General features: G+C 41.6%; 1 protein-coding gene across 1 annotated transcript in view; it reads left to right on the plus strand.

The window, feature by feature from the left end:
- Positions 1-26,670, plus strand: part of PTPRG (protein tyrosine phosphatase receptor type G) — a 392,251-nt gene that overhangs the window by 354,831 nt on the left and 10,750 nt on the right. The window contains exons 15-25 of the mRNA XM_039734146.1: positions 6,531-6,622; positions 16,442-16,538; positions 18,164-18,246; positions 18,475-18,609; positions 18,839-18,973; positions 19,370-19,542; positions 20,688-20,823; positions 21,166-21,312; positions 23,142-23,235; positions 24,499-24,575; positions 25,001-25,129. Coding sequence (XP_039590080.1) covers positions 6,531-6,622; positions 16,442-16,538; positions 18,164-18,246; positions 18,475-18,609; positions 18,839-18,973; positions 19,370-19,542; positions 20,688-20,823; positions 21,166-21,312; positions 23,142-23,235; positions 24,499-24,575; positions 25,001-25,129 — 1,298 coding nt within the window. The remainder of the gene's footprint in view (positions 1-6,530; positions 6,623-16,441; positions 16,539-18,163; positions 18,247-18,474; positions 18,610-18,838; positions 18,974-19,369; positions 19,543-20,687; positions 20,824-21,165; positions 21,313-23,141; positions 23,236-24,498; positions 24,576-25,000; positions 25,130-26,670) is intronic.

Here is a 26,670-nt window from a genome sequence, read left to right on the forward strand (position 1 = left end):
TGGCTTTTTGCTTAAAGGCAAGAAGTGTATTGCTATTACATTTATAATTAATGATAACCTAATCTTTGTACAAGCAGATTTAAAGTGAGCTCTTATTTTGACACGTATAAAATTTTATCATTAACATCTTTATATTCCTGACTGACACATGGCTAATAGCATTGTAGTAGATTAAGTCTTGAAGCAAGAGAGATGAATGTAGCTTCAGAATTATACAGGTGGTTTTTCATATTCTGCTTTTTCATATATCTTCCCTTTATCAAAAGCCTGCCCTTGTGTTAATTTGACTTAATTATAACAAATAGATAGCAATTACCTTGCTGAAAGGACTCCTGTTTTTCCTTCAGCATGCCCCTCTTTCCAGGACTTTCAAATGTGTTTTCTATGCCTTTTCACTTTGAAAGGTGCTTTTCATTAAAAATAGTACTTCATAAATGGATGATTACAAAGAAGTGAGCAATAATGAGGAATAGTGCCCACAGTAATCAACTCTTAATGAGTTCTTATTCATCTTAATTCATTTTAATTTATAATTTGTCTTAATTATTGAGGTCAGTGACTTCAGGAGAATGCCACCCTTAAGAGATCTTCAGCAGGTATTTTGATGTCCTAGAATGAAACCTATTGCATTATAGTAGTCTTTATAGTATTTATGGAGATTGGATGTCCACAGAAGGCAGAGACCTCAATACTAAGGCTTTTCAATTACTTTGTTTTATCATAAATTAATTGATACTAACGTTATACAAATAAAACTGTTGTTATATTTCTGGAAACTTTTATACAGCAAGTTGATGCATCCAGTCAGAAAGATTAATTATTCCAATTGAAATACAATGGCTTCAGTTGCATTCTTATTTTAAATAGTTATGCAAGGAAAGCCAGTATAATGCAGAATTAAAGGCTCTGACAATATAAATGTATAATTCAACTGCATTAAATCTAAAATGGTTTGAAGAAAACTGGGCACTGCCCTGTTTTACATGTGGAATTACTTGTAGAGTCCAGTATTTGGGTGACTTGGGGCAAAGGCTGGCTATTTTTGTCTGCTCAGACATTTCAAATGCAATCTGTGCCAAAATTTGAGCAGCGTGTGAAGTTTCAAACCCTTGTAAGTATGTTCACTTAGGAGTGGATGCTCAGTCTGCAGGTTTATATCATTTTGTCTAAGCTTTTCTCTAGAAGTGGCCAATTGAGTTTATGGGAATTTTTAATAATCTCTGCTGGGGTAGAATTTTGCCCAAGGGTGTGCTATTCATCCTGGCAGTGTTCTATATGCTCAGCCACTCTTGTAGAGACAGAATATCACACTCCACACTCTACTGCCATAGCTCTGGCAGCCTTCACTCTGGTGTGTTTTGTAGCTTATGCAATGGTTGTTAGATTCCATTTTAAGTGAAATGCATCCTAAATATTGATGCTAGGTATTCCAGCTGCTTGCAGAATTTTTCCATCCTGCCTTATAAAAAGTAAAAAAACCCATGAAACTTCACTGAAGGTGGTTAATAATTTTTTTTTTTTAAATCCATTGATTGCATTCAATGTTCTTCCTAGGAAAGAAAGATGAAGTCACATCCCAGTGTTGAATGTTGCTGGGAACAGAAAGGTGCTTGTTTGCTAGGGATATGGGAAGGCATTTTTCAGTGAGTTAAGAAATCAAATCCAGTCCTGTTACAATCCTACTGGTAGATATTTTGAGAAGACTTTTTTGCAGAAAATGAGAACTGCAAAGATACGCTGTTCATAGTGGATTCTCTATGTTCAGGATCAATGTCCCTAACCATGCCACTAGCTTCATGATCGTCATAAGCCAAGTTAGGTTTGTACTGCCTTCAGAAAGAGAAGTTTCCCTGTCACTTCACTACTCATCATCCTAATGAGTAGGCTCAACCCATCTACCTCACCAACAACTAATTCTTCCCCTTCCCCACAAATCAAGCAATCCTTTCTTACAGTCACCAGCCAGCTCAGCAGGTGGATTCAGATCAGTCCCCCAGAGGGAGACAGGGCAGTGGGAGAATCCCTTCATTCTTTGTCTGGAGCCAGCTGTGAAGAGCACACTGAGGATTGATGGAGGTGCTCCTGGCATGCAGGGATGGCACAGAGCAGAGAGTGGCTGCTGTGGGAGCAGATGGACCAAGGCACGTGACAGCCAAGGCACATGAATCCAGGTGGCTTAGTAAATGAGAGACTGAAGTGCAGGGACTCACAAACCAGCCAGATAAGCTTTCACATTAAGAATAAGGCATAAGATGCAAGGACTATATTGGATTTAGTAGGCTGGGTAAGGTAATAGCTGAAGACCAGAAAGCCTTTACAGACAGAACAAAAGACATGGAGAATTTTCTTACCAAGACTATTTCATGTGTCAAACATCTGGTCTTCAGAAACACCAAAACTCCATCTAAATAAAGGTAATATGAGGAAGCACTTTGGTTTTGACCTTCTTCATTAATTCCTGACCCAAACCCATCTATTCCAATACAATGCCACTAAACTATCCAGTGAGCTCTCAGACTATAAATGAATCAAAATGAATCTGAGACCCTATTATGTGGAAATGTCATTTCTGATAGGATATCCTATTTTTCTTTGAAAATTGGCCTCTATTGCTTTAACATTACAAAGGCAGCTTATTAAGTGGGAGCTATGGGAAAATCTTTCCTGGTAGGATTACTAATTATCCGAACTTAAAATGTAACCCTGTTCAAACCTTATTGCTTCTGTATGCTTTGGGCTTCTTTTGAAGGTGTCTGTCTTATAAAGGAATGCGTTAAATATTCTGCATTTGAAATTGCCATTTCTTTAAAAAGGAGGTGTTAGTGAAGGTTTTCCTCTCCAGTCATTTTTTTAAACAAACATGATTTTCTTCTTGGCATTGTCTCTTTGTGGCAGGAAGTGAGCTGTCTTTTGCTCCCTTTTGGGTTTATTTGATACTTCTCTCAGATGCTTGGCTTGGGCCAGCAAGTGAAGATGGGAAATCCACCAATATGTTAAATATTTAGCACAGAAATTAAACATACCCTGCCACGTGTCAGTTTTGGTAGTATCTGATTATAAAAAATATTACTAAAATATTTTCCTTCTGAGTATACTTCTTTCTCTGTGTAACACAAAGGGTTAGTACATTATTATGGTGCCAGATTCAGCTCATATTTCACAGTGAAGTAAATCCAGAATCACTTTATTGACACTGATAAAACAGATGGCTAAACCTAAGCTAGACAGAAATGTAATTATATCTGCAGTGTTAGAGGTGAAGGTATGTTATTAAAACACCTCCCTCTTCTCTTTGAATAATGTGTAGGTCTTGAAGAATGTAAGGATTGCACTGACAATATCAAACGTCACTCCAGCTTCTTGATGGGAAAAAGTATATAGTGCAAAAGTGAATATGCACAGAACAATGGAGAGCTGCTAATTAGCCATTATAGGATTCTATTAATCTCTTCAATCGACTAAAAGAATTACAGTCATTTAAGTCTGTTTGCTTTAAGATGGAAAGAAGGCTTAACCAAAGCCTGTGGGCTGACGATAGCTGAAGGAAAATCAGATTCTGTGCATCTAGCTACATCTGTTGGTTTTCCTGGAGAAGGTCACAGCCATCTCCAGATAATGCCAGCTCAGGCCATTCCAGAGAGCTGGGAGTGTTAGCACACATTCTGCCAGAGGCCTGGCAAGCTGCCCATGGCCAAGCATGCCTGTGTCCAGCTAAAGTTATTTGTGTTCCTGGGCAGGAGCTTGGAGTTGGAGGTTATGAATAGAAAAATTCTGGCCCAGATTGCTTCAGCATTTTCCCGTTGCACTGGTTCATGTGATAGGCTCTGTCTCCTGTGCAGCTGCTTTCCTGTGGCCATCAGCTGGAGCAAGGTGGCTGTGCAGGGAGGACCAGCCACATCCTAACACCCTGCAGGTTTCCCATCCCCTCAGAGCTGTGCCTGTCCCAGTCACAGACCATGCTGGACCATGTTACCCCACCAGTTTGAAAGATGAAAACCTTAAACTGTTTTTTAAGTTTCTAATGTTCATGGTTCGGATTTTAACCTTCCTGATGTGTAATAATTGTATTTGCTCCAGCGTGGTTTTCCTGAGTTGATGGGCACCTTCACTTCCCTGTGGCCCTGTGAGCTCATATGTCAGCAATACTTCCTAATTAATTATTTAATGTGTAATTGTTACCCATGTCATCAAATATGGTGATAAACTACATTGGATTTATTCTTCTGGAGAGAGTTAGAATGAAAATGCAGAAGAGGGAAAAGGGAGGAGAAGCACTAAAGGACAGTTAACAAGAGAGAAGTGAAGTAGCAGTGGCTGTAAAGGTGGAGACATACTGCCACCATGCAGTGATGATGATAAAAAGAAAACTAACCACACTTTGCCATGGATTTCTGGTGTAGACCCATCCTTGAAATTGGTGGGAATTCAATGGACTGGAGAGCATGTTATCTCTAATGTATTTTTTGGCTCACAGATCACAATTAAAGTTAAATTCTGCCTTCTGAAAAATTAGCTTGGACACACTGGTCTGCTGCTGCCAGTCCTTTACCTTGGTTGGTCTCAGTTGAGCTAAAACTATGCAAGGAAAAAACCCAAATTATAACAGTGGAGCTTTTCTTGTGAGATTAAATGCAATTGCTATCATAGCAGAAGCTATTTTCAAGGAATCTCAGATGTATGGGATACTTTTCACAAGAAGAAATACTGTTTTACAGTATTATTCTACAGATTTCTATAATTCTTATGGATCATTCCATTCAAATGACTTGACTGAAAATACTGATATAAATGTTATGAGATGATGATATTCCCAATATTATATAGAATAAATGTTATCACTTAAATATTTTTAAATGCCAGCATTGCTGCAGGCTGCAGCATTTTGCTAAGAAGAGCATACACTTGTCAAATGTTTTGAATTCTGTATTATTCAGTAAATGAGCATGTGGTTAATTAAAGTAGCATTACTATACTGTGAGGTGACCAGATTGCAAACATATCTTTAACAATTGGCCCTTGTAAATAAAATAGAAGAGAGCTGATTAAGATCTGAAAATGTCAATAGATGCAAAAAGCCACCTTAGAGTGTTACCTTATAAAATAAAAGGAGAGAAATAATGACATGGTCAATATTAACTGCCATCAGCTGGAAAGAAATCAGATTGTCAGAGATCTATAAAATTCTTGCCAAAGTAGAACCTCATTTACACATACAGATCTTCATACCCTTTGCTAAGAAAAGCGTATGTGACAGCTTAGAGGTTTTAGCTGCCAAAGATCTTTCACTCTGAATACAGTAAATGTCACATCTATTTATTTATCGTTAAATTTTGCTAAGTATCTGTAGAAATATTTGGATTTTTTCTATCATAATGTAGATGTTTAAAAGGAAAAGAATCCAGATTATAATGCAGCTGTAGCACCAAACCATATGTCTGCTAAATGGGAGCAAAAATACACCAGTGAATTACTGGGAGTAAACATAACCTAGATGCTATCTTCAGAAGAATATTAAATGGATTATATAAATACAGGGTATTGCCATAAAATCATGCAATCAGACAATAGTAGCCATCAGGCAATAGATTATTTCACATGCTGAAACTAATCACAGTTGTATAGCAATTTGCATATTCTAAATGCCAGACTGAAAATATTAACTGGTGAATCTTGGCAAGCACAGTTTTTCTGCCAACTGCAGTGGTGGTCATAACAATATCCAGGCCTTTTTTGAGAGCTAGAGGAATAATGCAGCCATCCTACACCCCAGCTTTATTAGAATCTGCCTGAAGTCCCAGGTGCTCAAAACAGTCTTGTTTGTCTTCAGTTTGAGTCTTCAACTTCTTTATTGTAAGAAGACATAAAAGGGTGATTTAGTGATATATTGGGTGGCACTGCACTGTGCTGTGCAAGAGCAAATGGTCCAGTGGGATACTCAATATTATTCAATGTTATGAATAATGTCTAGCATGAGAGAGAACTCAAATCAGAGTGGCTGTTGTGTTTGCCTGCTCTTTTGCTTAGAAGCAGTTTAATAAGTCCATTTGGATTCTACGTTGTTGTGTGAAAGGGAAAAAGTTAATAACTTTAATAAGAAAGGCCTGTGTGTTTGCTCAGTCTGGTAGAACTTAGTGGGAGTAATTTTCAACTGTATTTTCACATTTGGAGTCTCTTTGTTCTTTTTATATCATGTGAAAAGAGAGGAGGTTTCTTCATCCCATCTACAGCCATCTCCAAACTGAGCAAGAGCTGATTATCCTTGAACTTAAATTGTTTGTAAATCAGCATCCCAGGGAACAGGCTCTCAGTATTTATAATTGTAGTGCTTAGAATTGGAAATACAATTAAACATTTACCTCGAAACTGGCCAGATTTATCAAGAGTTCTTATTACTGCACATTGAACTAGCTCTGCCCCTGGGAACTCTGATCTAAATGATATCGAGTGAAAACTTCCTCTCCTCAAGTTTTATGTATGAAACAAAGAGCAACTCTGAGTATCTCTTTTTTTGTTCTGTTTTTTTCCTACAGATGATATGGAAGCAATTCCAGTCAAGCAGTTTGTTAAACACATCAGTGAGCTGTATTCTAATAACCAGCATGGGTTCTCAGAAGACTTTGAGGTACGATTTAATGACCCACCAATAAAATGTTGTTTTCCTAAAGTTAATTGTGTATTAATAATTGGGGACCAGGTGACATCTGTGCAAGGCTGTCATGTCAGGTAAATGCAATGCTCAAATGTATCAGAGGAAACAGGATGATACCAATTTTCCACCAGCTATGAGCAGTGTAGGACTGGACATTTACAGATGCTTTCTAGCCACCACAGATTTGGTGCCTTTAAGGGGGAGCCTTCTTAGGTTTTTCTTAAATGGGAAAAGCTACCTGCGAGCCCCCCAGGAACAACATGAAGAAACAGTAATTTTTAACTCAAGGGTTTTCTTACAATTATTTTACTCTTCTTGCTCCAGAATTTGCTCCTCTTGGTCATCTGAAAGGTCATATATCCCCTGAGTGAAACAGTGCTTCCAGTGAAAAAAAGTAGTAGAATTTGGTCTTTGATGAAAACCCAAACTGTGAGTTAGTTCCTTGAGCCCTTGTTCAAGCTCTGTTCAGACAGAACAGACTGCTATTGAAGTCATTGATTATTTACCAGTAAAACCAAGGAGAAAGGATTTGGGGTTTAGTTGGTGGTATTTACCTAATGTGACTATTTTTAAATTTGCATCTTGTTACCGTGTAAAGCAGATTCTGACCTATAAATATGCTGTCATTTGGAGATAATTCCAATGGAGTGTAAGTGGTTTTCTACCTCTGGGTTACCAAACCCTTATTGTGCAAGCATGGTAAACATCATGCAGCGTAAGACAGCAGAGTCAGACTTTTCCTTCACTTAGCCTAATCACAGTCACTGCTGAACATTTGGAAGTACTGAGAAACAGGAGAAGCCCCAGGAAACCTCATGGAGTTGCACTTCTGGCTTCCCCACGAGCAAAAGAAAGTGTGTTTGTGTGTTTGCCTGCTGCCTGTGGATCAGAGCAGCAGCTCTGCTTACAAACAAGGCACTGAACCAAAATAGGTGGCCTTATATCTACAGCTTCTTTGCTTACTGCACTGTAAAGACAAGACTGTATGCAGGAATTGTTTTTAATGGGATCATTTAAAACGTTTATTGTTGCTGTTTGGTTACTGTCTATAAAGAGTGTCTGCTTTGTCTGATGCCAAAAAAGCGTTGTGTAAGTTAGAAACATTTTGTATTCATGAGGAAGGCAAATGTGTAAGGTGTTAAAGTGATTTAGTTCAATTGACTGCTGGCTGGATGGCTGAGCAGGAATATTGAGGCATTTAACAATGTTGATGGTATTCAGGACAAACATTTATTCTCCAGAGAGTAGAATTTGATCAGGATGATCAAATGCGACTCACTCTTCTCAATTATTTATGAATTGTGACCCCAGTGCTATTCATCACAGCTGGGTTTTACACCATTTAATTATTCAAAATAATCAACAACACATCTGTAAACTTGGTCTGGCTTTAAGCAAGCTTTGCTTCAGCTGTCACAGAATCACTGCTATTAACAAATGTTGGACACCTTCTGCCTGTGTTTTAGCAAAGAAAAACACTGCTCTAATAGCCTTATTTTTTCCCTTCCTCCTGGAGTTCCCTGCTGTGAGTGCTGTGCTGTGGCAGCTAGTTGGAGAGAGCTTTGGCCAATTAGTCCCATTCTGGGGAGCACAGGGTCCCCTCCAAAGGGAAGTTAAACTCCTCCGACTGCACTGCCTGCACCAAATTCTATTCTCCATGCTGGCTTAAAACTTGGAGCGTCTGCTTTGAAGTCAGGATAGCTACTCCAGATGTATTTCTCCATAGCTGAGGTCTCAGCTTCCTAAATGTACATGAAATCTCCTGCTGGAATAAGGAGTAGGAAGAGGAACAAGGTGATCTGTCTGGGATAAACCACCCGGCTGCCCTTCATTGCTGGTGCCCTGCCCTGCTGAGGCCTCGTGGGCCTGATTTGAAATTCAGGATTTTTCACAGAGCCCATAGGTAAAATGTTCTCAAGTGCCCAAACTGACTCAGAGGTCAGAGCCCCAGCTTGGAGAGTGGCTGAGGGACAGTGGAACCCGAGGTTACATTTATTCAGTAGCTGTTGGTGTGGCTGCTGTGCAGCTTCTCTCATCCAGTCAGATCCATGGTCCATGTGCTGGAGTTGCATCTGCCAGCACTTAGATAATGTTTTATGGAGAAATAATAACATTCCAGCTAAAACAGAAAACCCAGGGCTGCTAGCCTTAGGTGGAAAGTACCATAGCCATATAGCGCCTTATGCCTGTGGAACTTTTGAAAAGAAGTAATGGATTCTCTAGTCATACAAAAAAATACAGCTTTTTTTACAGCTAAAAGGGGAAGGTGAGGAGGTGCTGAAATAATGTGATCAATACTGCAGAATAAATAAATCCTCCCAAAGGCAGCCAGTGCATGAGATTTTGTTTAAAAAATAAATCAATTGATAAAAAAACTCCTCAGAAATTTCTGTGGCAGGAGATTTAAGGTAGAAGCTGCAAAAGGAAAGACTAAGCTAGGCACACACATACACTGCCCAATGTGGAAGGTGAACATCCTCCACTTGTTTGTTGCTAGATTTTGGTGTCACTTCCTGTGTTTTTGGCAGTATATTTAGGGCTGTGTTGGGTTGGGTTTTACAGGAAGAAGATTCCTTTAAAAGTAAATTGTGTGAATACTCCCTCCTCCTCTTAAATTGAGCTGTAATTACAGCTAAATATTTTGTGAATGTGCTTAGGAAACATTTTATGTGCAGAGGAAAAAAGAACTTTGTTCTCACAAATCTTCTCTTGGAAAGTACATCTAAAATGAATTCTTATTCCCTTTGGGTAATTGTAGTGCAAGTAGCCAGCTTTATTGTCTGATGATAGCTGGGCTTTCTTATATATACAGAATTTTAAAGATTTCCTCTGAGTCCTGTGAATTTTCAATTTTTTATATCAGTTGGAAATACAGGACCCAATTTAATATTGAACAACAAATAGCTTTTTAAAATAAAGATTCTGTATCAGTAGTGCTCGTCTCTGACATAACTCTTTGTATTCAACCTCGGAGTTTGTTCAGTAGTAGACTAAAAATGTTCAGGGAAGGTTTCTGGCTTGCTCTCAGGCAGCTCCAGCACTGTCTTGCTGTGGTGTACAGGATGAGGTACCACTCTTTTACAGGGGCACTGGGGCAGGGGTTGAGGGACAGGGATTTTCTTGGCATCATTATATTTAACAGTCTTTGATCGACCTTTCTTCCATAAATTTCTAATTGTCTCCTGAACCCTTTTAGGCTTCTGGTGTCCAAAGCATCCCATGGCAATGAACTCTACAATTTGTTCCACAAGAACAGATGTCCTTTTGCTTTTAATTCATATTGAATAACTTCTCTTGGTGCTTCCTACTTTTTGCATTACAAAGTGCATCCCTGTTTACTCACATGTTTCTGTCTGCCTTTATATTTCCCTTTAGTAATACATTTTCAAATCGGAAAAAATCTAAATTATTCACTTTGTTTTTTGGAGGAAGCCACTCCAGACTTGCAATGAGTCGTCCCCTCTGTACCTTTTTATCTTCCTTTACCATAACCTTGTCAGGATGGGAAGACCACAGCTGTGCACAGTATATGGCAGGTGGTTTTAATGTAGAGTTCAGTGATGTTTTCAGTTTTCTATTACTTTTCTCCTTCCTAACATAGTATTTGGTTTTTAACAAGTACTGAGCACTCAGCTGACACCTCCAAAAAACTGTTGAGTGTGACCCCAAGGCCTCACCACTGTATGGCAATAGCAAATTGGGAACCTGTCAGCATGTATGTATAGTTAAGGTTGTTTTTCTCCAAGTACATCACTTTGCATTTATCAACATTGCATTTCATTTGCCATTTTGTCACTCGGCCACTCAGTGCTGCGAGATTGTTCAGCTTCCCTTCACAAATAGCTTTCGTTCTAATTATCCTGAATAATTTGGTCTTGTAAACACACTTTGTCTCCTCTGCAATCCACTTATGAATAGGTTAGGTCCCTGTAAGGTCCCACCAGAGTAAGGTGAACGCTGGCAATTCCTGGGCAGGTGAGTCCCACCTCTACCCTGGCAGTGCACAAAGGCAAGTTTTCTTTTTGCTCCAAAATCAGAACAGGTTTTTAAGTAATACTTTCTGAGAGGCCTTTTCACACATTTTGGAAATTGATATGCTGCTCTCTTCTAGGCAGCCTGTAGACCTTTTCAGGGACCTCTCCCCAGTGTGTTCAAGGCATTCACCAGCTCTGCTCCTCTATTGCAGAGTCTTGCAGTTTGCCCCACAGAGAAGTCAGATATAGTGGGCTGCCTAAAACCCCTTCTGGATCTCAATTTAAAAACTGATGTCACATTTGTCATCCTCTATTCCCCTGATAGCCTAACTATATAGGACATGTGCCCTCCAAATTCCTGTATCAAAAAGAGTGTGAAGTGCCACCTCCCACAGTAGAGCTTTTCACTCCCTCCCCCTGGCCGGTTACTGGAATAACACAGTAAGTTTTTTTGAGTAATCATGTCCTTTTGCTCTAAGAAAGGAACACTAAGCCAAGAAATCACCTTCCATCCCCAAAGCTAACTGTGAATTTTTACACTTTAATGCAGTATTTGGATTTTTGAGATCAGGGAGTTTTACTTCCCTCCTCTGTAATTCTGGAGTGGGCTGGTCAGTGCTGCTGCAGGAGCAGTTAGAGAGGGGAATGCAATCTCTGCAGACCTCTCCTGCCTGTGGCCGTGTGAGCATAATGATTCATTGCCAATTTGGAGTCTGAACAGGCTCGCTGAACTCAGAGGCAGGCTGTCTAGCTCCCTCATCACATAAATTGAAAATATCTTTATACTCCAGTGGCACCTTCTTCTAAATGGCCTGAAATGTAAGAAAATAACATAAATCTATATTTCCAGCGATGTGGCAGGGATTTGCTAATGTTATTCTCATGGTTGCTGCTGCTCAGGGCAGGGGTCACTGGCTCTTTTTAACTGGGGACCTCAGAACTTTAGCAATGGGTTGCATTGAAAACAGATAATGCTGCACTTTGCACACTTCTTGAGATGCTAAAAACCCAGTGTAGTTATCCTGACATCCCTGCAGATTAGACACAGCTCACACCAGGCACATGCTTATAGCTGCGTCTATACCAAGGAATTTGGCAGCAGAAAGATGCCATTTCAAAAGCATGCTGGGCAGTACTGCATTGGGAATGTTTTATAACCTGGCCCAAAACTGCCTTAACTAGAGGCAATTGCTGAAACCAGAGGGAAGCAGCACTGTGAAGCTGGAGGAGGAAGGATTGCTGCAGAACAGAGCCTTCCTGGAGTTCTCAATTCTTATCTCATTGCCTCACCTATCCTGAGAAACTGGTGTTGTGAATTAAGAGATGAAGAGAAGCATTTAAAGAAGTTCAGATATCTGGGGTTTCTATCACTAGCCACAGTACCACAGCCATTCCCAAGGGTTGTGCCTGGAAGCCCCCCTTGGATGAGCCATTGGCTGGGCAATGCAAGATTTTGGTCAGACTCTGACACCTCTGCCCCTACATCCTTTCCTCCCTCATGCATTTTACAGGAGATTTTAGCTGAAGCTTTTAGCTGTAGTTATTCCTGTGTTGAGTGCTTTTGGTTTGTTTATTTTCACCTCTTTCTAGGCTGTCCCCAACTCACCTCTCTCTCGAGTGCTGTTGGAGAGTTTATACCAGTGCTAAATTATTACAGAAATCTACACTGTTCCTGGGAGATATCTTCAAATACTATCTGCAGTCTCTGTTGGTATGCTGTCTTCATGTTTGCTGTGATAAAACAAACAGAAAGAGCACTACCACAGAATTCTTGTAATTTGGGATTAAAATAATAGATCAAAACTGATATTGGGGGTGGATGCTTCCATGCTGAAAAATACCAACGTTAATATCAAAACACAGCTATGGATCTTCTCAGGTTTAGTTGCTCAGATTAGGATCCTTTTTTGTTGTGACTCCTCATTGCTATTCATAGGCTTTCACAGTTCAGCCCCTGCCAGGACATCAGCCTCAAGTAATGGGAAACAACAGCAGCAGTGCTTTGCAAGGCCAAATCAAGAGACCGAGTTCTTGCTCAGCCACTGTAGCAAAAAATCCTGCTCAGAACCTCATGCTGCCAGCAAGACACTGGAGCAGTTTGATTTTACACTTAAATGGAAATTCTTTGAAGTTTAGAAGAAACTAATCTGTAACTTGTTTCAGAAAGGCAATTAAAATGGGTCGTTAAACCTGGGTGTATCAAATTCCAATTAGCATTAGCATGGACAATATAATTAAAAGGTAAATTAGCCATAATAGCATAGACTAGAACACTTCTTACAGTAACTAACAGTCAATTGAAACCATGTACTTTGGTTTCTAGGGTTGTCAATGATTAAGTTGAAAGGACAGAATAAAGCCTGTATCCATTCATCCTGGGACAGTAATGTGTTCTGGGAAGTTAAACATGAGGAGCAGCAGTGTGCAAGCCAGCCATCATTAAAATCACTGGAGGAGACTAAGCAGGATTAAGGAAAGCCAAAGGAAATATTCTAGAGATGAAAAGTTTATGGATGAATTATGAATGTGGTGATACAAACACTAGCTGTCCTACTCCAGGGTGCTAGTGACAGGTTTGTGCCTGCTGGGAGAGGACTTTGTTTAGGCTGAGCTGCAGTGAGCAGCCCTGACCTGGTGACCTGCCTGCAAACATAGGTTTTAGTAGTAATGCAATCATGGTGATGTTTTTAGTGCAACTGAAGGACTTGGTAGCCAGTAAGGTTTAGAAATCCCAGGGTGTTCATTGCATAAGCAACAGAACGTGCTGGGAAAGTAAATATGACATATACATAAATGTGGTAAAATGGCATAATTAAGATGGGGACTTTTGGGGAGTTTCTCCAGGGTGTTATTTATTAACAGTGGGGTGTCCTCTTCTGCCAAGGGGTAAATAATACTCTGAACAGAGGCACAGATAACAGACTGCAACTAGTCTTGTCTCCTTGCAGCCTCCTGTGCAGTGATGAAAGGCAAGCACCTCAGCTTTAATAACAGAGGGTGGGGGGGCCTGTGGTTTAGTAATTTGCTGTTAGGATTTGGAGAGATGAGCCTTGGAGGGTAGGAGGGCATGGGTACCCAACCTCTGCTCTCAACCCCATCTGGGTTTTGGCACAGCCAAACCCAGGCCAGGGTGGAGCTGGAGGATATCCTCCGTCCCCTTCTCACTGACAGCTTCAGTGTCCCAAAGCCTTGGCTGTGTCCTGGACTGGACTGGAGGGCGAAGACTAAAAAGACAAAAATAGCTGTGGTGTATTGGCAAGGGGGAAGCTTTTGTGTAACAGTCTCCTTTTGCTATGCTTCTGCATTGTGTAGATATAGGAATCCACCATTACAACAGCTTTCCAGAGTATTAAAAACCATTTAGAATGTTATGTGTTAAGAAAAGCCATTTTCAGATCATCAGCTCTCACAGCGTCAGACCTCCTTTCCCACTGCTGTGTTTTTCACCATCTTAGCTTAATCTTCCTCTTCTATTAACGTTATATTGGCCAGCTGGGAACATGTACAGTGGAGGAAAGAGTCACCATCAACATAAAAAGGTTAATTAAAATGATTAACCTCCCCAACAATTCCCTTATGGAAAAATCCTATAGAATTTAATAGAAAATGATACATTTACTATGTAGTATTTAAACTGTCAGAGAAAATTCCTTAGCAGGGAGGTAATTCCCTATTAAATTCTATAACTTCTCAGAGTATTCTCCACAGAATCTTATTGGATTAATCTGTATTAAATTCTACAGCATTTGGCATAAATTTTTCAACGCCAATAACTTCTAAAAAGAATTTTATAGTGATGCAGGGTTTGATGTGAGGCTTTTCAGAAGCAGGCAGGGTGTTTTTTAGGAGTGACCTGTAACAGTATAGCAGTGATGTTGTATGATTTCTAAATGAAAATATAGGTAAAACAAAATTACATTAAATCAAGCTAACTTGTAAATATCACTGTTTTTCCAACCATGACTTAGGCTGAACTGATCCTGCCTATTGTGTTATCTGAAATCCCTTGCTTACTGGAGCTGACAGGCAGAATTAGGGGAAGAGCACACTTTAATATGGGTTTTTTTTTTTTATTTGATAGAAGTGGAACTATGAAAATTCCATTAGGGCCAGCTGAGAGTTTTGCTTGATTCGTCTTTGTCTTTGCTCAGCTCATCTCCTTGAGCGCAGTATGTTTCTCCCTGTGGAGGGCTGGGAAGAGAGAGAGAAGCAATTGTTATTTGAGAGTGTCACATGGATATAAAAGCTATAAAACGTACAAGGTTTTAGTATACTTTGCACTTTTAAAATGTAAATGTTGGGAAGATATCAAAATTGCTATGCAAGTCCTTGGTGAAATGTCTGCATAATGCTGAACTCCTACATCTGCTGTTTGTATAGCATTTCTTGTGATAATTTTTCTCTGTCACTTAGCTCGTGATCTCTGTAGCAGCTGTGAGCTCCTAATGACTTTGCCTCTTAGGTTCTATACTGTTATTTTTAAAGTCTAAAGTACAAAGTAATTTGGCACTTCCTCACATATCCTAGGGGGAAATTGGTTCTGTTTGGTGCAATTTCTGAGAGTCACAAAAGATTTGAATAAATATAATTTCTTCCACAACTTCATAAACTTCAAATTTTAATATTTTTGTCAAAAGTATGTCTTTAAATGAAGAATATTTATGCTAGTGATAAAAAGAAGGTTCTCTTTTTCAGGAAGATTATGGTGAAACAGATACTAAAAAGGTGTATCTTGGAAATAAAAAGACTCCTGAATGATTCAGTTTGTAGGACAGTCTCTGAAGGATGTAGCTCTCTAAGGGAATGGCTGCTTCACTTTGGAGTCAAAAAAAGGTTTGGGGCACCCTCCATTGCCCCATTTCAACAGCTGTGTATTCTGTTTTTGAACAGAGCAAGGGGTGGGTTAAGAACTTAAAAATTCCAAGGGAACTGGGTATTTAACCTACAGCCCCAGCAAGACAGACATCTGCATCTCTGGCTTCATGAGCACCCTGGTCTCTGCTTTGTAAATTCACATGGGTGCAGCCTTCTCTTCACTGGATCAGGGCTGTTAATCAGCATCCAGGCAGTGGTATTTAAAGCCCTTATTGTATCTTCAGCGATCTCTTTTATTTATATTTTACAAAAGGCATCTCTCTGCAGAGAACTAGCAAAAGGTCAGTGCCAAACTTAAATGTCAGAAACCCCATTTTGAGAGGTTATAAGCAGATAAGTTGTCCAGCTATCAAAAGTCTTCTGTTGAAATGTTTTTTGCTCTTGGTTTGTTATACTGCACTTGCATCTGAGGGACCCTATCTTAGCTCCCCAAGGAGGGACAGAGTGGGGCGTGGCAGGAGATGCAGTGCAGAAGGTGGTGGACTGGTGGTCAGAGGGGACAGCTGGCTCTCAGAGTGCTCATCTGTCCCCAAGCCTGTGGGGAGGAGCATGACCAGGGGCAGCTGACGTGGCTCAGTGTGAGACCACAACATACAGGACAATACTGAAAGACTTTGTATCTTAGCTCCCCAAGGAGGGACAGAGTGGGGCGGGGCAGGAGATGCAGTGCAGAAGGTGGTGGACTGGTGGTCAGAGGGGACAGCTGGCTCTCAGAGTGCTCATCTGTCCCCAAGCCTGTGGGGAGGAGCATGACCAGGGGCAGCTGACGTGGCTCAGTGTTGAGACCACATCATACAGGACAATACTGAAAGACTTTCCGTTTAACCCAGCAATTAAAATTCTGATACTTTGAACATGCTTTCCGTGAGCTGTTTCAAAAGGAGAGAAAGCTCAGGGTTTTTTGGACTGACAAATTTTCCATGTGAATAACCTTTCTGCCTAGGAAGTGCAGCGCTGTACAGCTGACATGAACATCACTGCAGAGCATTCCAACCACCCCGACAACAAGCACAAGAACAGATACATCAACATCCTGGCCTGTAAGTAAGCACTGGCCTAAGCACAGTGAATAAGCCAAAAGGGCACTCTCCTCTTGCAGTGTGTGTGTGTGACTGGGACAGGCAGGTGGCTCCAGGCTACATTATTACACAGGGTGTAATGAACACGTGAAAGTGTGGCTGGAGATCCTTTCCCGGTTAAAGGCAGTGAATGTTTTATTTCTCTGGGGCCAGGATTTCACTCCAACTTTTGTTTTAAAATGTTTCACAGTTTGAATGTCCAAGCATAGTTGTAGAAGTTTGGTATGAAATTTTGCAGAGGAATAACTGGGATAAATTGATGATCAGAGCTCTCCGGCCTGCTAATGCCTGAAAACTGGCCTAGGGAAAGTGCAGGTAGGAGCAAAGAGTTTTACTGATGATGCCTGGGATTACCCTACAGTCCCAAAGGTGCTAAATCTTACAGAGTGTATCTGCTGTATTTCAAACTGCTTTAGCTCTGTGTAGGATTTGGACAAATAGTGATCTTTGTAGCACAGAGCAGGCTTTGCCTGTATCCCTCAGAGAACTGCAAATCTGGACTCTGCTCTAGAATGCAAATTACCTGGGATGGAAGTACAGTAACTTTTTCTCTGTTGTTCTCTTATGTGGAATGGATGGCAGATGCAACTGTCATTGTGGTTTAGGGACAGACATGGAGAACCCACTGGTAAAAAGTTCACAATGTTCATAAACATTGCAGTAAATCTTGAATGCTTTTGATGCTTTTGATGGCATAGGAAGGAAATGCATGTCCCTAACAGATTTTCAGTAGTAATCAAGGTACAGGCTGAGGACCAATTCCCAGACCTGTGAAAGACTTGCTGTGTGGCCTTGGGCAAAGGCATTCATTGAGCTTGTCCCAGCTCTGATTTCAGACATAGAAGTCTCATCTCTCTATATGACATTGAAGGAGGATTGAAGCAGGCACTTCAGTCCTCCAGATTATCATTGGAGGATCGTCTCTCTCCATTGGTCCTCAAGGAAAGCAAATGAAACCAGTCTTTATACTTGAAGTTGGCTCATATGTCTCATCTCTGCATGAGTTGGAAGCCCCAGGTAGCCCAGTGCTTCTGCCTAGGAGCAGGACTATGATTTTTTCCTGCTTTAAGGCGGAGTCAAGCATTTGAGTGAAACAAAAAGAGGAGCTAGAGATCACAGCCTCAAGTCTGTCCTCATGGTGTGATGATGGTGGTGAAGGAGTGAGGACATTCACTCAGCTCCCAGAGCCAGCAGAGCTGTGTGAGCCCAGCACTGAGGGGAGGATAATGAGCTGAGCCAAGCAGAGGCAGCGTTTCACAGCCCCGTGGGGTGCCCTGGCTCTTTGAATCTCACTACCCTGAGTGATGTAGATGATTCTGGAAATTGTGCTCCTGAGGCTCCAGTGCCTTTTAAAGAGAAGCTGTCCCAGCATGAACAACGTACTTTAAGGGATGTGAAGGCTGAAACCCTGCACATGAGCAGATGACCAAGAACAGATACTCCCATCTCCCTCTTGACTCCAGTTCAAGGCCAATCTCTTTTGTGTATTAGTGAGGGCAGCTCTGATACCCAGGAAATGGGATGTTTGCCTGCAGTTCTGCAGTGTGTTTCCCTAATGTTTCTCTGCTCTCTTTTTTATCCTGCAGATGATCACAGCAGGGTGAAGCTAAGGCCTTTACCAGGGAAAGATTCTAAGCACAGTGACTACATTAATGCTAATTATGTTGATGTAAGTTGTTTTAATGTTTTTTTATCTGCTGTACCTTTAAATCCTTCCACAGGAAGGAAGTGTTGTCACTTGTGATGTGACTGTATTTTCTAACTTCACCTGATAATTTTGCTACAGATTCCTCGCTATTCTGAATTAGAAAAGCACCTTTCCTACTACCTCTAAAATATTAATTTTTCTGCCATGATACTGCTTTCATCTCACTTGGCATTATGGTTTTCTTTGAAGGGTTACAACAAAGCAAAAGCCTACATTGCTACCCAGGGACCTTTAAAGTCTACCTTTGAAGATTTCTGGAGGATGATTTGGGAACAAAATACAGGAATCATTGTCATGATCACCAACCTTGTTGAAAAAGGAAGAGTAAGAGATTTTCTCATTTGTTACAGTGGCTCCTTAACGCTTCCCCAGATCACCTGGGCAGAATTTGTTTTAAACAGCTTGGGGTGATATGTACTGATGCATAACACATAAGTAACACAACACAGGGACACATCCTGAGCCATGATTTTTTTTTCAAAAAGCTCTAGTCACAAACACAAAGCAGCAGCTCAGGCCCTTACCCAACTCACCCACCTGTGTCTGTGTGCAGAGGAAGTGCGATCAGTACTGGCCGACGGAGAACAGCGAGGAGTACGGCAACATCATCGTCACGCTCAAGAGCACAAACGTCCACGCCTGCTACACCGTGCGCCGCTTCACCGTCAGGAACACCAAGGTGAAAAAGGTGAGCCAAGCCCTCACTGCTCCCATCCAGGCGTCTTCTGGCTTGGGTAGGACACAAGGCACACCAGAGCAAAACTCAGTGTTTGCGTAGGCAGCCTGGAGAGGCAGGTGGGTGGGAAATAAGTAAAGACGGGATTACAAGGAACCTGTTGCTAAGGTTTAGCCTGTATTTCTTTTTCTCAAGTGCACTGAAGCTTTGGTGTCCTTGTAATTGCTGTTATTATCTGTTCCTACATGTATTTTTCCTCTAACTCTCTCTCCACCCATCAGCAGGCAGAGCTGCAGGTCTCTTCTGTCAGTCCAGCACTTTTGCAGCTGAGCAAGCCAGAAGGGATTGACGATATTTTTGTGCTTCTTTTCCCTCCTCTCTCTCTTGTCTCTGCACCCCTTCGTACAGGGTCAGAAGGGGAACCCCAAGGGGCGGCAGAACGAGAGGACAGTCATTCAGTACCACTACACCCAGTGGCCTGACATGGGCGTGCCCGAGTACGCCCTGCCTGTGCTCACCTTCGTCAGGAGATCCTCGGCAGCCAGAACCCCGGACATGGGACCAGTGGTGGTGCACTGCAGGTATGATGGCTGTGACAAACCACCCATGGCAAGCACAGACAGCGCACAGTGTGTGCCCTTCTGTGCCACCTAACACAAACACTGCAGGTTACTAACACAGGAGTGTGTCACCCCACAGGGTGCAGGTAGACACAAGCTCTGCTTTGCCTATGACTTAAAACAGCTCCAATGCAATGTATCAGCTTCCCAGCTGATACAGGGTTTTGTTATAGCCATGATACCGAACTGCTGAACTACATTGCACAGGAATTGGAAAGCTCCTAGGTCAAAGCTTGTTTATAGCCTGCAAGCTCAATGCATGGACAGGGCAGGATCACCTCTGCTGGGAACCAACAGTGTGGATACATGGACACCTGGGAATGCAATTGCCAATGAACCACTCTCACACTCACCAGCACTTGCAGTCACAGCAGTAGATCAGTCAATATACTGGTTCAGGGATGTGATCTTCATCACTGTGTGAGGGGGCTGCACAGCACCATATCAAAGAGGAGGGGGTGATGGGGGGTTACAGCTCCTTCCTCAGCAGAAATGGAGAATCTCTGAAGAGCTCCCTCTTTCTTGGCCCAGGACTGCCCTCGTTCACTGTAAGGAGTTCTGGCTCCACAGGATTAGCCCCTTTTATACCTTCCCAAAGTGCTGGTATCACTTTCATTTCCAGCTTCACTGTGCAGCTTAAGTTTAACTCAAGGCTGAAGGCAGCCAGATCCATCTCACAGCCTGGAGTGACCTTGGCAATCCAGCATAGCAGAAGCTTGGCAAAGGGTGGACCTTTGTATGGCTTCATCCAGCCAACATGAGTAACTACAGCAGTGGAAACAGGAGCCAAGTGTGAACAGCCAGAGTGTGAAGTCCAGGACCACAGCAGCCTTATCCTCATGCTGCTGGCACAGGTGTCATGGTTTGTATTGTGTTCAGCCTCATCTTGAAGCACAGAAATACCCACAGAAGGGAGGAATTATATACCTGGTAATATTTCTAGAAACCCAAAATATTTTGCTGGGAAACTTTAATGTTTGAAGCTAGGAGGAAAATGGAAGCCCATGAACAGGAATATTTGAATATTGGCTTAGTTCTGTTCTAGCTACTTCTGCATTTGCTTTCATCTGGCTGTATTTCATGGGTTTCTCTTATGTTCTCTGTAGTGCTGGTGTTGGCAGAACTGGTACCTACATTGTGATAGACAGTATGCTGCAGCAGATAAAAGACAAAAGCACAGTTAATGTCCTGGGTTTCCTGAAACATATCAGGACGCAGCGCAACTACCTCGTCCAGACAGAGGTAAAAATTGCAGTGGGGTTGAATTTAAAGCCTTGTTCATTTTTGCATTGCAATCCAAAAGTGAATAGATTTTTCCAATTACTTCCCTGTAAAAATTGATTATATTACCGATATTTTTCTGCACTAGAATATCTCTCTTTTTTGGACCACAAACTTAAGATTTTGTTTTTCACTTATTCAGAGTTGTATGTGCTATATTTATAAATATTTATTCTGAATTTGACAGTATTTGCATGAGTGGCTTGTTTTGCACACCCTTCCTTTAGTGTGCACTGCTCCTCAGACAAAGACATCCATTCAGGTTATTTCAAATGTCCACCTGACATGCTGATGTTTTTCTAGGAGCAGTACATTTTTATTCATGATGCCTTGTTGGAAGCCATCCTTGGGAAGGAGACTGAAGTGTCTGCAAACCAGCTGCACAGTTATGTTAACAGCATCCTCATTCCTGGCATAGGAGGGAAGACACGGCTAGAAAAACAGTTCAAGGTAAGTCTTAATCACTGCCATCCACAGGGACCTAATTTTCCTGCCCTCTTTTATATGGCCTGTCTTCACTGTCCATTGTCATGGCTAAGGAACCAAACCAGAAAACTTGATCAGCACAGCACAACATCTTAAGAACTTCAGTTCTATACAGTCCCAGCTTCACTGCTGGAAATCAGTGCTCATGCTCTTCAGTCAGAGGTGAGAAGAGGGACATGGACACTGGTTTGGACTGTGCTGCTGGTCACCCTGTTCCCAAGGGGCCTGGGATGTTCCCAAGTCTGTGGTTAGCTTGGCTGGAAGTCTTCCTCCAAACTGTGGCTCTCATGTGTACAAATATGAGGAAAGAAAAGAGATGAGGTTCTTTGCACCATCTACTATTTCATCAGTGTAGATACAGAATTACAAATGTTTTAAGACCAGGAAACACAATGTCTTTCTCATTGCTAATCATGATGCTTGTTGTGTTTCCTGCTATGTCATGGCTGCTTCCTTCCTGGCCAAAGTAATTTCTTTTTCCCAGATCTCTTAATTGAAACTTGAGATTTTCTGATTGCACTTTATTTGAATACATTGTAAAATATTTTGTGAGAGTTTGTGTCATAAGGAGACACATGACATCTGTTTTCACAGCTAAACTCACTCAGTTAATAACTACCCAATAACTACCCAAGGAACTGGAGCTGTTAAATTACACCAGGTGCGAAGCTATTCAAAAAATGAATCTGAATTCACTTGTAGGAATCTCAGTATTTCTCCATCACTCAAGACATTCCAGATGCTTAATTACTAAATTAAAGAAAGAAGTGCAAGCGCACGCACGCCCACAGAAAATGCAGGAGGAGGCAAAGATTTGTTATTTTAAAAAGTGTTGCACTTTCACAAACAATTCTAAATTATATGTATAAATTATATGTTTTCTGATGACTCGTGCCAAAGTTTAAAAACCCTAAGTGCCATTTTCAGAAATTACTTTCTCTGACAACATTGCACAGTTATTTAGAATCCCCATAACTTCTAATGGAGCTTATGCCAGTGCACAGATGAGTTGAGTGCTATCCTGTTTAGAGTGCATTTCAAACTGGGATGTGACCAGCAACAATTATTAGATCTTTCTCTTGTTTCTGTTGCTGCCACAGAGCTGGCAGAAAATAACTTGTGCTCATGCCCCAGTAGAGTAATTTACATTCAACCATCTTAGAGTGAAATGACGCTGAGTAACGAGGTGTGAGTGCCACCTTTACTCTTTGCTCTGCCAGAGTTTCCCCATGCACTGGGGGAGTATTCAAATACAAATCTGCCTCTCTTCATGCCTCTAGGCAGCCCAGAATGAACATGGCAGACCAGAGAATGTAGCCCACAGCCTCAGATCTCAGATGCCAGTGTGGTGGGTCCTCCGAAGTCCTGGCAGAAAAATACATTCTGCTGGAATGATCTGGCTGTTATTTTTGGAAAAAAATAAAAAAAACAATATTAAAGTTTTGTTGCTCTATTTTGCTAGCTTTTGTTCCTCAAGACCTGCTTCTGACTAAACATATCTGAAATTCTGTGAAATATATTCTCAAAGATAATGAAACGTAGTGTTCTGTGAAAATACATTTTGATGGAACTTCATATGCAGCATGTTGCAAAGCTGAGCCGCAGAGATCTTTTTATCTATTAAACATGTTGTATGAAAAGGATGATTTCCATTGGAAACTTGAGTACTTTAAACAAGTTTAACAATGCAGTTTATTCTTCTACTAATGCATCTTCGCAGGAGTTGGCAAAGAAACTTTCTCTCTTCATTTAGAGCACACTGAGGGCTGACTTACTACTTTATTCTCTTTCAGCTGGTTACACAGTGTAATGCAAAATACGTGGAATGCTTCAGTGCTCAGAAAGACTGCAACAAAGAGAAGAACAGGAACTCATCAGTTGTGCCATGTAAGATCACATCTTGGGTTTGATTACTGCCTAGCATAACTTTTTGTACCGAATTCTCCTGGTGTTATGCATGAAAAGACATAGCCACTAGGAAGGGGAAATGTAATCTTTTGTTCAGCCCAAGCTGTCTTGTCTTTCAGTATTACCCTGATGAAACTGAACAAAAGGAAATAGTTGCAGTGTCAGCCAGATATACTGTCCAAGTGAAATGTTAATTTGAAGTGCTTAAGAATTTGAATAATTAGGTTGGGGATAAATCTATGGAATACTGAGAGATTACTTTGATACCAGCTCCCAGCTCTGGTGAGATCTCCCAGAGTGACTGGCACCAGTTGTTTGTAATTCAGCTACTGCACTCAGTTTCTCTGTGTGAGCCACCCCAGATTTAAGGGTGTTTAGTGCCTGAGGACACAGTTTCACAGCCATTAAAATGGAATCTTGTGTGGCTGTCAAGCAATATGAACTTGCACCAGACCAAGCATGGGCACAGTGTCATCCCCATCACATAACCCAGAGTACAGGACACAGAGGACAGATGACAGCCGAGCTAGCACGGAGTAATAGTGGCACAGATAAACTCCATCATGAAGTTTGTAAATAAAAAGGGAAGTCATCAGAATACATCTTAAAAACAGATGGGAACACACTAGAAATAGGCTGTTTGATTTGGCCCTTTGTGACATGCAGCTGCACTGATTTCAGTTTGGCTTTTGGGGGCTGTCAGAGGGTTTGAGGATAATGTTGAACCCAGCCCTCTAACACAGGGAAGTGTGGATCTGCAGAAGAGCACCCACTTCTGGGAGCTTCCCCACTAGGAAGATGTTTGTCTCTGGAGGTTCTCTCACCCTGTGAGAGATGGCAATACTACAGAGTGGTAGGGAAAACAAAATAAATCAGCTGGGTTTGTGTGCTGCTGGAGACAAATGGAGCACTACACACCAGAATTACCCGAAATCCCCTGTTATCACTGCATATACTGTTATTTGGTAATTCAGCCTGCTGTGAAAATCTTTGCTATAGTAAAATTTGATTCCTGAAATTACTTTGTCCTTGTGGGAATATTGTGCAACATTCTCTTTTATATCCTGTGTTAGCAGGCAGTGCTTTAATGCAGTTAAAGTGCTGGCCTGCTCCTGTGGGAGATGGGAGCTGCACACTGTTTGCTTTGTTAACGGCTGAGAAATTCTTACTTTCTGCATTGTGCCATGATCAGACTTTGATCTTTATTTTTTTTTCCCTCTGTTTTTTTTCTTAATGTTATAGCTGAGCGTGCTAGAGTGGGCTTGGCACCACTGCCTGGAATGAAGGGAACAGATTACATTAATGCCTCTTATATCATGGTGAGGAAGCCAACACCTAATTACAAAGTAAAATCAATTCTAAGGTGCTAAATACCAGATGCCTATAATTGTCTTAATTCTGTATGTAATGGCTGTGTATTAACAGATGAGATTTTAACACCTTCCCCATAATGCAAAGCTATTAACTGTGTTTTATTAAAGATTCTTGCCTAAAAAAATTAATTACAAGATGCATTTAGATGGAATGTGTATTTCTGTGAGATACAGTCAAATAGATACTGGGATTTAAAGTAAATTAAAGCGGTAGGGGCTCTGTAGAATTGAAATGGAGTTAAGAAAATAGTCTGTGTGAAAATATTGTGGTGTGAAATGAAATAGGGTCATTACGTGTCCCCAGAAATTAAATCAATGCTTTGAAAGTATGGGAGGCAGTAAGTAACTGTGTGTTTGTTTTGCTGCCAAAGGGCTACTACAGGAGTAACGAGTTCATCATAACCCAACATCCACTGCCACATACAACTAAAGATTTCTGGCGAATGATCTGGGACCACAATGCACAGATCATTGTCATGCTGCCGGACAACCAGAGCCTGGTGAGTTGCCTGTGTGTGTCCTTGTCACAGCCCAGCTGGGCACAGCACAGGGTCACTCCTGAAAGTGAGTGACCTGAAAGCAAAGCCAGTTTTTGAGCCACCTACTCAAACTTTGCCATAAGCTGGTTACAAAAAGTTCAGTGATGTTCTTTTGCTGTCACCTTTGCACTCAACCGTGGACATCCAGGGCTGGAGGAACCTCAGTGCTCACAGACAGCACAGCTCGCCAGTGCTGTCAGCATGTGCAAGGCTCCTGAGGGCTGCCTGGCAGGATGCAAGCACTGAGGGTTTGGAGAGGCTGGGGTTATGGGCAAGGACTTTGAGAGGAGCAGAAATGCAAGGTAGGGACAGGAGGATAATTGCTTGTTTTCCGGTGAGCTTAAGTCTCAGGCCGTGCAAGACTGAGTGCAAGGCTGCACATGCCATTTTTAATGAAAGTAAAAAGCAAACAAGTATGTTAATTTAAGTGGAAATAATGAGTCAGACAGAGAGATGGAATAAGGAGACACAGGTGAAGTGCTAATCACTGCTTCCAGATTTACTAGCATGTCTCAAGAGGGCATGTTGAAAGGATTAGGAACTAATCGGTTCGTTTTTTCATGCATGCATCACTGAGGTGAATAGACAATTGTAGCTGAAAGTGGAAGAGAAACCACCTTCATTACAGCAGGAAAATAGCAGTCATGAGGGGCTACTAAAGAGGCAGCAGTCAATATGCTCCTTGTGTGTGGGGATGAAAGGGAGTGCAGCACTGCAAGGAGTGCTCACAGACATTTGATCAGATCAGAAAGTGCTTATGAAATGAAAGTATGTCAGGTGAAGAGGCTGGTCTTATCTTCACATGTACATGAAATAACTCTGCAGAACCACAGTGATCAAAGGGTAAAGGTGGAATGCTGGGCTCAGCCACAATGCTTTCACCTTCACCATTCCCAGGGTGGAGGTGGCCACCTCCTGGGTGGAGGTGGCCAGGAAGGTAGTGGCTCAGTGGTCAGTGTGGGATGTGTTGGCTGGCTAGAAGGGATGGCACAGGATTCAGGCAGTACCAAGGTGCTGGATGTGCAATGCCAAAGGAAAGACAATAATGGAAGGTACCTGTATGAGGACCTGTCAATGGCAGGACAGGTCCCTTGCCTGGCACTTGGCCATATTACTCTGATTCCCAGTACTTCTGCTTATTCAGGGCAGAATTGTAAGGATGTAAAACCTTAAGTCACATTTTCAGAATGAACACTGACAGCACAAATCTCAACAGTATCTTGTGTATCAGAGGTGCAGACACACAGAAATATACCTGGTTTAAGAGGGATGTACAAGGCCATGGCAGGATGACATCAGTTCATAGTTCATGTTTGCTCATGAGTGAAAGATGGGATGTCCAGAGAAATGGGTTTGCTCTGTGCACGTGGTCAGGGCAACTTCTGTGCTCATTCTGCAAGGACGTAGACCTCTGAAGCCAGGAGAAGAAACAGACTTTGCATGTAGGTGGTGACAGACCATAATTTCCTTTCTCTGCAGCACATTAGGAATTTTAAAGAAGG

This window comes from Passer montanus, unplaced genomic scaffold, assembly GCF_014805655.1.
Source record: "Passer montanus isolate IOZ18808 unplaced genomic scaffold, ASM1480565v1 scaffold9, whole genome shotgun sequence".
Taxonomy (NCBI): Eukaryota; Metazoa; Chordata; class Aves; order Passeriformes; family Passeridae; genus Passer; species Passer montanus.